The sequence below is a fragment of the Panthera uncia genome (genome assembly GCF_023721935.1).
Source record: "Panthera uncia isolate 11264 chromosome A1 unlocalized genomic scaffold, Puncia_PCG_1.0 HiC_scaffold_17, whole genome shotgun sequence".
In the NCBI taxonomy this organism is placed as follows: Eukaryota; Metazoa; Chordata; class Mammalia; order Carnivora; family Felidae; genus Panthera; species Panthera uncia.
Window position 1 is genome coordinate 33,951,267 of NW_026057577.1, and position 15,542 is coordinate 33,966,808.

At 38.6% G+C, this 15,542-nt stretch overlaps 1 protein-coding gene across 6 annotated transcripts in view; it reads left to right on the forward strand.

The window, feature by feature from the left end:
• RNF14 (ring finger protein 14) overlaps positions 1 to 15,241 on the forward strand; it is a 20,922-nt gene extending 5,681 nt beyond the window's left edge. For 5 of the 6 annotated variants that reach the window (XM_049648504.1, XM_049648502.1, XM_049648503.1 and 2 more), the window contains 7 exons: positions 1,849 to 2,016; positions 3,090 to 3,241; positions 6,104 to 6,631; positions 7,503 to 7,731; positions 10,481 to 10,653; positions 11,535 to 11,665; positions 13,827 to 15,241. In XM_049648504.1, the coding sequence (XP_049504461.1) occupies positions 1,863 to 2,016; positions 3,090 to 3,241; positions 6,104 to 6,631; positions 7,503 to 7,731; positions 10,481 to 10,653; positions 11,535 to 11,665; positions 13,827 to 13,884 (1,425 nt within the window). In that variant the 5' untranslated portion in view covers positions 1,849 to 1,862 and the 3' untranslated portion in view covers positions 13,885 to 15,241. Of the gene's footprint in view, positions 1 to 1,848; positions 2,017 to 3,089; positions 3,242 to 6,103; positions 6,632 to 7,502; positions 7,732 to 10,480; positions 10,654 to 11,534; positions 11,666 to 13,826 lie in introns of those variants that run through there. The other variant, XM_049648506.1, reaches the window with a different exon arrangement.
• The last annotated feature ends 301 nt before the right edge of the window (positions 15,242 to 15,542 follow it).

A 15,542-nucleotide genomic window follows, 5' to 3' on the forward strand; every position in this document is an offset into this window, starting at 1 on the left:
TTTTTTAAATGGAATCATTTTAAATGAATTTGTTCAAATTTTGAAGTGTCACCTTTTATAATGTCCTAACTTTGCAATTGTGTATGCTTAAATTAAAAAATGTTAGTCAAGAGGGGGCATTTGCAAATCCAGTTATAGTCCAGTATTTTAATTGACAGAATGGTAATTTTTTGTTTTAATAAAGTAATTTTCGCAGATACTCATTACATATTTTTTCACATTTAAATTATCTGAAATTGTGGTGCATCTTTCAGTTGCTACAATTAAAAAGTATCGATTTTACATTTTAATTATAGCATATTTTCATTCTCAGTTTCACCTGAAATAATGGTAGATCTTAAAATTATTTTTAATAAGTCTGGTGGTATTTTAAAAGTTTAATGTTAGGGGCACCTGAGCATCTGACTCTTGATAACAGCTCAGGTCGTCATCTCCTGGTGAGTAAGATTGAGCTCCCTGTTGGGCTCTGCACTGACAGTGTGGAGCCTGCATGGGATTCTCTCTCTCCCTCTCTCTCTCTGCCCCTCCCCCACTTGGGCACGTGTGTGCTCTCTGTCTCTCGAAATAAATAAACATTAAAAAATATAAAAATTTGATGTTATTTTGCTGCTTCCTCAGTTATCTAACCCTCTTATATAGTATCTGTCCCTGTAGCATTCTCTAGAACAGGGTGTTCTGAACTGGGAGCCATCCCCCACTGCACCCCTGGGGGGCACATTTGACTATGTTGAGGGGGAAGCACACTGTTGGCATATTGTAGGTTGAAGCTGGGGGGCGCCTAGGTCGCTCAGTTGGTTAACTGTCTGACTTCAGCTCAGGTCATGATCTCGTGGTTTGTGGGTTTGAGCCCTGTGTTGGGCTCTGCTGATAGCTCAGAGCCTGGAGTCTCTGCTTCAGATGCTGTGTCTCCCCCTCTCTCTGCCCCTTCCATGCTCATGCTCTGTCTCTCTCTGTCTCTTAATAATAAATAAACATTAAAGAAAAATTTAGTAGATTGAAGCCAGGGATGCTGGTACATATCCTGTAAGGCTCAGGATAGCCTCCTACTACAAAGAATTGTTTGTTCCAAAAGGTTAGTAGTACCGAGGTTGAAGAAAACCTGCCCTAGAGACTTTTAGGGATTTAGAAAATTCATTTAGGGGTGCCTGAATGGCTTGGTTGGAGCAATTTATGGTTCTTGATCTCGGAGTTGCTACTTCAAGCCCCACGTTGGGTGTAGAGATTACTTAAATAAATAAAACTTAAAAAAAATAATAAATAATTCATTTGTTTTTAGTAAGTATATTACCTATACTTTGACTTTTTTTTTTTTTTTTTTTTTTTTAAGAGTGTGAGCAGAGGAGGGGCCGAGGGAGAGAGAGAATCTCAAAAGCAAGCTCCATGCTTAGTACAGGGCTTGATCCCATGACCCTGGGATCATGACCTGAGCCTAAATCAAGAGTCAGACACTCAGCCGACTAAGCCCCCCAGGGGTCCCTACTTTGACTAATTTTGTGAGCAAGGCAATTTGCTAGGATTGGTGGACAAGTCAGAATAATTTGAAAATTTTTAAAAAATTTTTAGATCATGCCTTTTTTCCCTAAATTTCTGATGTCTGTTACAGTCAGCACTTAGAAGCACCACAATCATCATTTTTTAAAAAGCTGTTACTATTGCAAAGGTACTGGAGTATTAGATGTGTCTATCACTTTTAGTTGAGCAGAAGATTGATAGTATTGGTTAATTCTTTGCAGTTTTTTGGGTGCAACTTTAACCTTTTTTGGGGGGTGAGGGTGGGGATTGCCCCTAGATTTTTCCAAACTCTCTGCCTTTTCTATTCTTAACTGATTTGGATTAACTTAACTTCAGCTCCAGAAAATTAAATGTCGTCAGAAGACCGAGAAGCTCAGGAGGATGAGTTGCTGGCCCTGGCGAGTATTTACGATGGAGATGAATTTAGGAAAGCAGAGTCTGTCCAAGGTGGAGAAACCAGGATCTATTTGGACTTGCCGCAGAATTTCAAGATATTCGTGAGCGGTTAGTTAATAATACTCTCTTAAACAGATTTTTCTAAATAAAAGTTATTCTCAATTTCTTAGTGTACCCTAAATTATTTACCATCTTGTGTTTATAGGCATTGGTGATAGATGGTAGTATTACAGATTTAATGCATGTTCCTGTTTTAATTGAAAATTGGACTGAGGGTGCATAGTTTTCAATTTGATTTGCCTTTTGACCACTGAATTGGGATATTATCCCGCATATTTCATGCATCCTAATCTTCTAACTAGCAGTTTATCAGCTATGAGTCATTAGTTGTTAAACAGGAATAATAAAAGAGAAAATGACATCATGTACATGAAAACGCTTGGAAAGTTTTAAAGTACCATGGTGGTTGTCAATACTATTTGGTTTCCAGAATCATTTCAACTACCATAAGCCTGTGACGTGCTGTTACTCTGTGACCTTTTGCTTCAGAAAAAAAACACACACAAAAATAAAAAATTGCTGCTTTTGATACAGACGTTCACAGAAGACTTTGATGCACACTTTCTCAAAATGTTTCTACTATAAAGGCCTTGAGTAAAGAAAGTAAGTGTAATAATCTAAAATGAAACTTCGTGAGAGTGTTGTGTGCTGTATCTTGCCCTCGAGCCTGAGATCGTTGTGTTGGCACAAATTGTCCCAACTATGATTCATGGGAAGTTGGCACGTGCTGGTCTAAGTAGGTCATAGCTCTTGGATAGAAATAAAAATCCTTTTCTCTAGATAGTGTCTTTAATCATCTACTGTAAAACAACAACAAAAGAAAACATTGTGTATTACTTACTAGTGTTAGGAATTGTACTCACAAGTATGTACAAGAGTAAGTTATGTGTCTTCCTTAGAAATGTCATGGTGCTTAGATTTTTCAGGGGCTTATAAGATTTTTTTTTTCTTTTTTTTAAAGGTGGTGGCTATGAAGTTATAATTAGGAAATAGAAGGTGCTTTGGGGGAGGGTTTTTATCCCCTCCGCTAAAGCGTTAGTCTTTCTTGAGCACCTGCTCAATAGTAATGGACACTCAAGTGTTGACCGACTGATTCTTTCTAATTTTTGTTTTTGGTTCAGGCAATTCAAATGAGTGTCTCCAGAATAGTGGCTTTGAATACACCATTTGCTTTCTGCCTCCACTTGTGCTGAACTTTGAACTGCCACCAGATTATCCATCCTCCTCCCCACCTTCATTCACACTTAGTGGCAAATGGCTGTCACCAACTCAGGTTAGACCCGAAACTTAATTTCTCCTATCCATTTTTAGAAAGTTAAAAAATCATCTTTAATTGAAGACTACTACCTTGATGATCTTGAATTCAGTGCATGAAGAACAAATGGCTTTGATTTTGTAATTTTTTCCCCTTGCCTTCATGAAACCTGATGTTAATGAATTGAAAGTGGTGTTTTAGAAAGGAACGGCAGTAATTAGGATGACTGATCATTGTGAATTGCAGTATGAGTAATTTTTAATCAAGTATATATATTTTTTCTTCTCTTGCTATTTTTCCCATCTAATCTGTATTGTAATAGAGACTATAAGGTCCTTCTCGTTTTCCTTAGATGTTGGTATGCCTTTTTTTTCTTAGTTTCTTATCCATTCCTTAAATCAAAGATTTAACTGTAATTAGGAGGGCTAAAGTTGTGCTGATGTAGTTACAATAAACAAATTAGCTACGTAAACAGAATAAGTGCTTTTATTTCTAGAGATCTGTATGTTAATAACAAATAATTGTTGACTGGTCTCACATGGATGTAAATACACACAACTAGAAATGTGTATGTATCTCCAATGTCACGAAGAGGTCTCCTATCTCTTCCTGTACCTTCTATCTCACGAAGGTTTGAGACCTTATATTACGAACCTTGTATTATGAAGCCTTCATTTCCTCCGGCTTATATATCCTTTTCAAGTAATAACCTCGACTCTTGATTGAGACATAAGTATGACTTGAAGCTAATATAAAGCCCTCTGAGATAGATAATGGATCAATAGCAGCTACTTTTCTACAAGTCGTGATGAAGATTGATAGGCTGATGTATATTAAGACAAAAGCTGTCAGAGTTCCTTGACCTCAAGGAACAGCTTGTCAGTTTTTCCTGTTTGATCATGGAGTTTTTATTCCACCCCACTGACTAGTCTAATCTTTGAGTGCTTTTGTAAAATTGAGCTTATGGTTTAAAAACAAAATTAAATTTTACAGAAGGATAATACATGTAGAATAGAAAAGAGTATTATTACCTTACATTCTGATATCTGGGCCAGAGGCAATACATGCAAGACAGTGGATTATTTGCCCAAGAATGTCAAGGCTGTTTGACATTTAGATCACTGAAAGCTGACTGAATTATTTAGATATTTATAATCACATTTCTCCAGAGAGCTTTTGATACTTTGTATCCATGCCTGTGTGCACACACTTACACACAAGCACAGAACAAGGACAGATAAACTGAGTGCATGGCTGCAGTTTCAGATTCCAGCCAAGTAGCATCTCCTTACTGCTGGCTTTTGGGAGTGTGGGGAGAGGAGGGTTGTTTGTTATTTTATGTGTTACAGCTGAAATAACAGTAGGATTCCCTGTCAGATAAATTGTTATGCGTATAATTGATCTTTTAATTGGCCTTGTATTCCTTCTTGGTTCAATTCTTGTTGGTTGCTGGGCCCTGCTTCCTTGACATTGTGAATGTCACCTGTTGATAGTGAAGTTGACACATGGTCCTGTCTGTCACTGGATTGGGGTTGGTAGAAGGGAAGTGGGTTTAACCTCATAGTATTTTCCATTATGCCTCCCCTGATATATATACATACACATACACATACACAGTCTCTCTCTTATTCTTTCCTCCTTACATTTATGTGTACCCCAGCTGCCCCTTTTGAGAAGGGGTGGAGAGAAAAAGAGGATTGAGAATGGTTCTTCATTGGACTTGGTGGCCCAAATAGCACTCAGAGTTTCCCTTTTCGTATTTAGTACATTTTACACATTTCAGCAGGTTTCTCAAAAGTATGATTGATCTTATAAGCATATTCATGTACATGTGAAAAAGCGTTTTGAATGGTATTTAACATCCTAAGTTTTCAAGTTCAGGAAGTGTTTAAGTTCGTGCTTATATAGGGTTTAGTGAATGGCACTGTGCAGAGCAAGGAACAGAAAATGTGGTCCTTTTTCACTTGTTATTTAGATTTACAAAATTTGTCTGCATCTGGAAGGCTTATTTTTTTGTGTTTAGCTAAAAAGAAAAGCTGCTTATAATTCCTGAGCTCTACTTACCAATATTTTACATTTCTAATGGAAAATCCTCTTACATTTGCCTTTCAAATTGAACACACCACCTTTAAAGAGGAAAAGTCGAAGTAGTTTAAATTTGGTTGCTCAGCTTAGAGAGTGTGAGCTTTCCCTATGGCAGCCGAATCATGTTGAGGGCTTATAATCGTGTCCAGGTTCCATAGCATTCTGTGTCCCTTCATTAACCAGGATCTGGTGTAAGCTCAGATTGCTTAGTTAAAACCAGCTTATAAATCTGAATAACAAGGATTCTGAGGTTGGATTCTGTTAGTGACTCTTTCTCTTGAGTTGGCTGTTTGATAGGACTGAAAGCTAGAATTAAAAACTTGGACGATATTTTTAAACTGCCCTCTTTCTATTATGCAGGGTACCTACAGGGCTAGGACTCCAAAGGAATAGAAATAGTTCATTTTAAAATTAGCTCTCTTTCTCCTACATGAGATATGTAGCAACACTAAAACAAAGAACAAATAAAGAATCGAAAACTTCTCCACCTCAGTGGCCCCTATGTAAACCTGTGCCCTTCACAGCCTTGCCATGTCTCTTGTTTTCATGGTACTTCTTTTAGTTTTTGACTTTGTTTTCTGCTGTGACTCACATTGTTGGATAGTTTAAGAATATAAGAATATTCTTACTCTCTTTCCAGCACAGTTTATCACAGCAGTAAAACAAACAAACAAAAAACATGTTTGGAATTGTAAGGGCCTAACTTAGAGGTTAAAAAGATTTCAAGAGAAATGAGGAGTTGACAGTATCCTCCTCTTTCCAAACTCACCAGCACCCTCGTGTGTTTCCTCCTAGCTGTCTGCTCTTTGCAAGCACTTAGACAACCTGTGGGAAGAACACCGTGGCAGCGTGGTCCTGTTCGCTTGGATGCAGTTTCTTAAGGAAGAGACCTTAGCATACCTGAATATTGTCTCTCCTTTTGAGCTCAAGATGGGTTCTCAGAAAAAGGTGCAGAGAAGGATGGCTCAAGCCTCCCCCAGCACAGAGCTAGCTTTTGGAGGAGCTGCTGGATCCGATGTTGACCAAGAGGAAGTTGTGGATGAGCGAGCGGTGCAGGATGTGGAATCGCTGTCGAGTCTGATCCAGGAAATCTTGGACTTCGATCAAGCTCAGCAGATTAAATGCTTTAACAGTAAATTGTTCCTGTGCAATATCTGTTTCTGTGAGAAGCTGGGTAGCGAATGCATGTACTTCCTGGAGTGCAGGCACGTGTACTGCAAAGCCTGTCTAAAGGACTACTTTGAAATCCAGATCAGAGATGGCCAAGTTCAGTGCCTCAACTGCCCAGAACCCAAGTGCCCTTCGGTGGCCACTCCTGGTCAGGTAATCCTCTACTCTCTTCAAAGCTGCCTCCTGTTTCTCTTTCCCAAAGGGAGATGTTTTCTCAGGATTTTCCTTGCTAGGGCTCATCAGGCCAGGCTGAGGCCTTGGAGCCAGCCCACAAATAGTTTCACTGTATCCATCAAGAATGCTGGGGTCTTATTGTTGAAGCCAGTGTAAATGCTTCCTTTGCTGGACTTGGAATGGGCAGTTCTTGGCAGAGATGAGTGTTAGAAAAGTAATTATAAAGTGTTCTGGTGATTTACTTTGTTTATCTGCTGGGATCCCATCAACCCTGGAGAATCACTAGCCTGCCTTTGTGTGAGGTTTGGATCTGAAGAGCATATCCTTGGAATGGGTAACAATCAGGGACAGGGTACTTGGCTTGACTCTTTTTTTTAAATCAACTTTGTTAAGCCATCACTATACCCATTTTTTGTTTTTTAATGTTTATTCACTTTTGAGAGAGACAGAGACAGAGCTTGAGCAGGGGAGGGGCAGAGAGAGAGGGAGACACAGAATCCGAAGCAGGCTCCAGGTTCTGAGCTGTCAGCACAGAGCCCAGCGTGGGGCTCAAACTCACAGACCACTGTGAGATGATGACCTGAGCCGAAGTGAGACGTGCAACTGACTGAGCCACCCAGGCGCCCCCACTATACCCATTTAAAGTGTACGTTGGCTCAGCTTTCACACATGTGTAGACCCATATAACTACCACCTCAGTCAGGGTCTAGACTTGTCACATTTGGTTTGATTTTGAAGTGAGATAGAGTGTTTTGATTCATGTGAACTTAGCACCGGCATTTTAAGGATCTCCCCAGAATCAGAACCGTTTGGGCATCATTAAACTTGCGTGGTTTATTTTTCCCTCCAGGTCAAAGAGCTAGTGGAAACAGAGTTATTTGCCCGCTATGACCGCCTTCTCCTCCAGTCCACCTTGGACTTGATGGCAGATGTGGTGTATTGTCCCCGCCCCTGCTGCCAGTTGCCTGTGATGCAGGAGCCCGGTTGCACCATGGGCATCTGCTCTAGTTGCAATTTTGCCTTCTGTACCTTGTGCAGATTGACTTACCACGGGGTCTCTCCATGTAAGGTAACTGCTGGTAAGTGTTAACTGTGTCAACTCAGTCCTCCTATCCTCTATGCCACCCCCCCCCCCCCCCCCCCCCCCCCCCGCCAAAAAAAAATCCTTATCACTTCAGTCCTTCCATTTGGAAGTGTTCCTTCAACAGATATTTTTGTTTCAGTTACTGTCCTAGGCTCTGGGGTATCGTAGTGACCAAATACCCTCATGGAACTTATATTTTAATGGGTAGGCAAACAGAACAATAATATTAGATGGTTATAAGTGCTATGGAGGAAAAAAAATAAAGCAGGAACAGAATATGAAGTGGCTTGAGGTTTTATACTTAGGGAAACCAGGGGAAGGCCTCTCTGGCAAAGCGGTTTGAGTAAAGACTTGAAGAAGGAACTAAGGAAACGGCCATGCAGATACCAGGGGACCATTACAGAGAAGGAATGGCAAGGTCATTTCTATCTATGAACGTGGAATAATGTAGCTCCTAGTTGGCAAGTGCAGACTATCTTAGCTGCCACTCTTGTTTCCATGGCACATACATCTGATCAGTCATCAAGTTCTTTGTCACTGAGCCCAGGAAAGTCTCAGAATCTTCCTCAACACATAACGCTTCAGAAAGCCACCATTTATTAAAGTGGACACAGGAGGTGGAACCTGTTTGCTAATTCTGATCTAAATAAGGATTGAGAAATCAGGCGTTGACCTCAGTTTGACTGGACTTTGATGGCTTAGTCTTTCTCAGACTAACAGGGATAATGATAATAGCTACTATTCATAGGGCTATTGTCAGGATAAAATAAACTATTGTAGTGCTCCTCGAAGTTGGTATTGTTGTTAAACTGGTCTGTGACAAGATAAATAAATTGAGAGGTCTAGAAAGGTACAGTGATTTCACAGAGTAATTTTATGTCCGATCTAATAAAAATTTAAGCTTAGGTTTTTTTGTCTTATTATTTGTCTAATAATTCATTTGATTGTATTTTGTGAAAATACTGGTCCTTGGCAGAGTGGTGGGGGAAATACTGGTTCTTCAACATAGTTTGGGAATGACGAGCTAATATGTGTAAAATGCAAAATGGTAACCATTAATGCCATTATTACTGTGGTTCCTAATTGCTATCGTAAACAGAGTGTCAGTATCTCCAAGAAAGTAACCCTAAGGGGAGAATGAGTGAATACTTCCAGTTTGCCTAGAGCAGAGTATTATAGTAGATATGGGCAGATGGGATGGAGACTTCACCAGAGTATAATAGAAGCCTTTGCTTTAGACTTGTATAACCTTATCATTGAGGAGCTGAGGTGTGTTTCAGGTGTTTCATAACATTTGTGGAAGAAATCAAAGGGGCTTGGGGGCTTCAGCAAAATTAAGAATCCCTTTCTGTATCTATTCATGCCTGTATATCTATATATTGGATAGTACTATATAAAATACATAAAATACTAACAATTATTTTGAGAACTTTAGTGCAATAATCTTTGCTCTTAAGATATCTGGGAACACAAAAGTGCTTTGAATTTTTAGAGGGATAAAAATGACAGGATAAAAAGATACAGGTCTGCAGCTTCTAAGTAGAGGTGATGGAGCCATGGGAATGTACGATACAGAGAGAGAAAGCTTCCCCAAAAGATTCACTACATAAAAAGACCTCTAATGAGTATGAGGAAAATAAACTAATAAAATAATTATAACGTTATTGAGAGAGGTTTTCAATGAAAATGTTGAAAAACTAAGGTAATAGAATGTGAACAAAAGCCTTTGTCTGCAAGTAAAGCCTTTGGGACTGGCTGCCTGTTACATTTGAGTTAAGTGCTAGAGCTGTGCAGCCAGAGAGAAGAATATCAAGGGGAAACGTTGACAGGAGGGACTTTGCAGTACCTGTGGGTGGCAAGTTTTATTTGTTGACTTTTGTTGTATACAGAATCGAAGAGTCTTAGCTCTTAAGCCAAAGATACTTTTGTTTATTTGGTAGGCCTTGTTATTATCAAAGGGTGAATGATGCTGACTTCATGGAAAATGAGTGTGTGTTTCAACCTTTGTGTCTTTTAGCTAAGTCATTCTTTAACAGTATGCCGCTGGTTGCACAAACATGTCAACATTATTAACTCAAAGTCAACGAGAAAGATGGCCTCTTATTCTAATACCTTGAGCAAGTCCAACTTCTCTAGCTGGAGGATTCTTCTATGTTCTTTGTTATTTGTACATGTGTCATTTTTACCTAGTTATAACCTAAAATATGCCCTTTTCTGGATTCTGTAATGAGTATTTTAGTTGAGTTGTAGCCATCTCATTTATAAGTTTTTTTTTTTTAATTTTTTTTTTAACGTTTATTCATTTTTGAGACAGAGACAGAGCATGAACGGGGGAGGGTCAGAGAGAGGGAGACACAGAATCTGAAACAGGCTCCAGGCTCTGAGCTGTCAGCACAGAGCCTGACGCGGGGCTCGAACTCACGGACCGCGAGCTCATGACCTGAGCTGAAGTCGGCCGCTTAACCGACTGAGCCACCCAGGCGCCCCTCATTTATAAGTTTTTAATAACTAAAAATGATGTCATTAACTGGCCCTTTCACTTGTGGTTATTCCCTTGGACTTTAATTTGTTTGCCATTGTTACATGCATCTCTGTGCATATAACTTCATTTTGGATTATTTCCTTATGATTAAAGTCCCAGTAATAACATTATTGAATAATCAAAGGGTTATGACCATTTTTAAATGGTTTTTAGTCAGCTTTGCAAAGTTGTATAAAAGTTAATTTTCCATTTCACTTTCCAGAGAAATTAATAGACCTACGAAATGAGTACCTGCAAGCAGATGAGGCCAATAAAAGATTTTTGGAACAGAGGTATGGCAAGAGGGTGATTCAGAAGGCGCTGGAAGAGATGGAAAGTAAGGAATGGCTAGAAAAGAACTCAAAGAGCTGCCCGTGTTGTGGGACTCCCATAGAGGTAAAGGTTCGGGACAGACTTGGCAGACAGATTTGCAAGCTCGTTACGATTGCCTGAAGAAGCCTATTGTTTATGACTAGGGAAACATATTTATCAAACCTTACTTGGAACATGCAAATTCACTACTAAATATTGATCTTAAGTGGATGTAGACTTCCTTTTCAAAATGCTTTCACAAAGTGAAAATTATTCTCACATTGTTTCACATCAAAATGGAATGGGTTATGACGAAGCCACAGTAGAGCTACAATAAACTCTTACCTCATCTCCATGATATAAAAACTCACGCCTGGCTTCTTAGAACTAATTATCCGGGAATTTAACACACCTGCGTACGAAGTAAACACTTAGGAAATGACATTTTCCTATTAACTTGAGCCAAAATAGACATTTAAATGTATTGCTTCTTGACACAATCTTAATGTTTTAAAATCAGAATTTATCTTTGCATTTGGTTCTCCCATTCTGATCCGTTATACCTGAACTGAACCTGGTGGTGATTTTCCAGTTACTCCACTAAGGAAACTGGCATTCTGTTGAACCACTTCAGACGTGCCTCAGCCCTATGTTAGAGTCGAGGACTTGATACCAAATGTTTACTTAGATTAAACTACACGTTCCACGTATAATATACACATTTGGTTTGTATCTCCTGTTGATCAGAAAAGTTTTGCTAAGTATCTAGTTGTAGGTACACCTGCTGAATATTTTCTATATTCTACTTGTAATGTGTAATAGTTACAGCATGTTCCCTGCGTATTTAAACCCTGCACGGGGTAAAAGGAGAAGTCGAGGAGGACATTGTACTGAATCTTTTTGGCATGTGCTTTCCTTTTGCTTTAATAGCCCTGGTATTTTTCTCTTTCCATCTTTCCCACCAGAAATTAGATGGTTGTAACAAGATGACATGTACTGGATGTATGCAATATTTCTGTTGGATTTGCATGGGTTCTCTCTCTAGAGCAAACCCTTATAAACATTTCACTGATCCTGCTTCCCCGTGTTTTAATCGGTACGTATACATAATCCTGTAGTCTCAGAAACAGATTTTGGACCATTTTTCGTAGAGAATTCTCTTATATATTTTCTCACATATATGGACTTCTATATTTTCTTGTGAGTTTATGTTGAAAATATGCCACTGGGAAATTTTATTTTTTATCCTCCTCAGTGAAAAATTTCAAACATAAATAAAAGTTGAAAGACTATGGTTAATAGGATATCTTCTACCAAAATGAACAATTGATAGTATTTTGCCGTATTTATTTTCTAATACTTGACTCTAAGTTGGAGATAGGATACTTTATCTCTAAATACTTCCACATTATCACCTAAAATAAGAAAATTCTTCTATATAACATAGTACTTAAAGAAATTTAGTGATGGTGGCATATTACCTCCTAATAAACATATTTAAAACTTCCCAATGACTCCTAAAAATATCTTTTAAAGCTGTGTTATTGAGCCACAATATAATCAAATTCAAAGATTTTATTTGGCTTTGTCTTTCTAGTCTCTTAATAGAGAAGAGTTTTTCCCACTTTTTTATTTTTTAAGTTTATTTATTTTTGAGAGAGAGCACACAAGCAGGAGAGGGATAGAGAGAGAGGGAGGGAGACACAGAATCTGAAGCAGGCTCTAGGTTCTGAGCTGTCAGCACAGAGCCCAACTTGGGGCTGGAACCCACAAACTGCGAGATCATGACCTGAGCCAAAGTCGGAGGCTTAACCAACTGAGCTACCCAGGGGCCCCTTCCACTTTAAAAAAAAAAAAAAAAAAAAAAAGGTTAAAGATTTATTTATTTAGACAGTGTGCACGTGAGCAGGGGAGGGGCAGAAAGAGAAGGAAAGGGAATCCCAAGCAGGGTCCTCACTGTCAGTGCAGAGTCTGACATGGAGCTCAGAATCACCAACCTTAAGATCATGACCTGAGCCAAAATTAAGAGTTGGACACTTAACCGATTAAGCCATCCAGGTGGCCCTGCTCACCCTTTTTTGTTGGATGCATTGAGGAAAACATTGACATTTTAGAGAGTCCAGGCCACTTGTCCTATAGAACATCTTACTTTCTAGAGTTTTCTTTCTCCATGTTGTCTTTTAGTTACTCTGTCCTCTCTCTTTCCTGTAAATTGGAAGTTAGGTCTAGACTGAGTTTGAATATATTTAGAGTTAACATTTTTGACAAGAATACTTGTGTACTTCATTTTATATCGCATTAGGTCTGTACTGTCAGGCTCTCCCATTGTTAGTATGCTGCTCAGTTCTGTTGCTTGCTCCATTGTAATTGTAAATTTTCTTGGCATGCCTGTGTGGCTCAGGGGTTAGGCGTCTGACTTCAGCTCAGGTCATGATCTCACAGTTCCTGAGGTTCCTGAGTTTGAGCCCCACATTGGGCTCTGTGCTGGTGCTGTGGAGCCTGCTTGGGAATCTTGCCTCTGTCTGCCCCTGCTATGCTCTCTCAAATATATTTTTAAAAAATGTAAGGTTTTGGTTTTTTTTGTGTGTGTGATTAGTAAGTAATATCTGGGGTGATGTCTTGGCACAGTGAAAATATCCTGTTTTTCAACAGCTATCATTTCAGTGTCAGTTTATGATTTTTCTTAAGAGGCATATGTATAGTACCTAAAATCATTGGTGTTACCTAACTGTAAGAAAAGTTGAAGAAACAGGTTCTCTCCGTGAACCATTGTAAATCTAGTGTTGAAAATTACATGAATTTTAGGTAACATTGGAAAGAAAAACGAGTTGGCAACTATAAAGCATTCTACCAGTGGAGAATGCAAGGGTGATGAGGCAGAGTAGAGTGACTCACGTGTAATAGAGTTACAGTGGTTTAGAAGAGTTCACCTTCTTCTGGATTGCCTGACTTCCCTAATCCTGGTTTATTCCATTTACTGTATACATTGAGTATCAGGTTTTTGATACCCATTTCCCCTTATTGTTAATCCTTGGCCTTAAAGAGTTTGTCTGGATCCGAAAAGGGCTATTCTTGTAAACTTTAAGACAGCTTGTTCAGAGGGACCCATATTTCAGCCCTCCTCAGTGTAGTGATTGAGAGAAAGGAAAAGCTGTTCAAAGATGTTATCAGAAGAGTGCAGAAGGTAATTTGGAGAGAAGGAAAGAGATTATATTTTTTCCAAGTGCATAAAAATGTACCTTATTTTATACTTCCAGGTTGTTCCATGCTGTGGATGTTAATGGAGATATTTGGGAAGATGAGATTGAAGACTAGTTAACTCCTGCTCAAGATAAGGAAATGGAATGGTTTACCCAAATCTTGTGTCAAGTACACAAAATAGTTTTGCAGGATATTTAGGGTACCATTTATGCACTCATCCTTTGTAGAAGATGTGGAAGAACAAGGTTTATATTTCCATGTGGTACTACTGATAAAGGCACATGCACACGTTTTTCAGTGTAACATAGAGAAAATTATAAGCCAAAGGTTCAATGAAAACTAGAGAATATTAAATACTACAGTGTGCCCGAAGCTCTGAATAGTTAAAAAGTAAATATTTATTTTCTTCCCCAAGCTTTAGGTGAAGAGAGGAGTCAAGAGTTAAAGTTATAGACCTTTTTATCTGAAAGCATCCCTCTAAGACATTATGGGGGAGTCCCCTCAGTACTGCTCCTTATGACTGGGGTAGGTAGAAAGAAGCCTTATTAAAATTGTACCAAGAGCCTGATCTCATTTACTCCAGGTCATGTTCCTTTCACCCTAAGTTTCTGCCAAGTGACTTTTCTTTGAGGAATCCCTTTTACTCAGTAACTGATTGGATGACCCAGTGTCATTTTGATCTGCTTTTCCGAATAGAAATTTATAGATAATTTAAAAAATCTTTTTAATGCCAAAAACACTGTGGGCCAGCTGGTATTTATTAGTGGTGTATAGTTCACTGGTTTTGAGCCCAGTCTAGAATTTAATGATACTGGCTCAGAAGAATTTCAGTCCTATTCAGCTCTTCTGGGTGGTAGAGCCTAGATTCAAAATGACTTGTCTTTGCTACCCTTTGTTCTACGCTGTCTCCCTTCACTCATGCCCTACCTTCCATTAGTAAGGACAATTTTAATATTAACTCCAGCTCATATTTTTATTTATGCTGGAATAGGAGAAAGCCTAATATATTCCCAAGCTGAACAAGCTGCATTTTTAAAAATTACCTCTATTTTGAACTCCCCACCATTGTAGTTTGAGTCCTAATTTTCTGAATTCTTTTTAAAGGTCTTCTCTAATGAGCTATGGAAATTTGGCTTCCTACCCTTTTTTGCAACAGCACTATTTTGGGGGATAATTTTGGCTTGATTCCTAGATCCCTGTTTCTGGATTTTGATGGCTTTTTGAAAAATTGTCTTTCCTTGTGGTTTGGTGAATGACTTGGTAGCAAAATGATTTTTTGAAAAAGAGGACAGAGGGATACAGCTGCAGCTGTGAACATGTTCTTTTTTCCCAACTTGTCATTGAAAATTGGGGAATCACTTTTAACCATTTTATGTGTGTGTATCCAGAGTCAGCAAAGACTGTTTCTGGATTGTCAATGAGGCTGCTTAATCTTAAAAATAAAAATAATTTAAAAATTGTCTTATAATTAGAGCAGAGTTGCTGCTGTTCTGTCTCCAAGGCAACTGATCACATTTTTTAAAAACTTGATGGCATGTAACACATATTCTTAAAGTGAACAGAAAAAAAATCATGGAATAGCACCTGTTCTTTTATCCAGACTCGTGACTGAACTTAGGTTTTTAGGGCCCATATTTTGTTTCAACCATATGGTTCATGAGCTTTCGTTTTGCACATTTTATATAAGAACTAAAGTTAATTTCATATATATATATATATATATGTGTGTATATATATATATATATTTTTTTTTTTAAGCTTACTTGTGTATT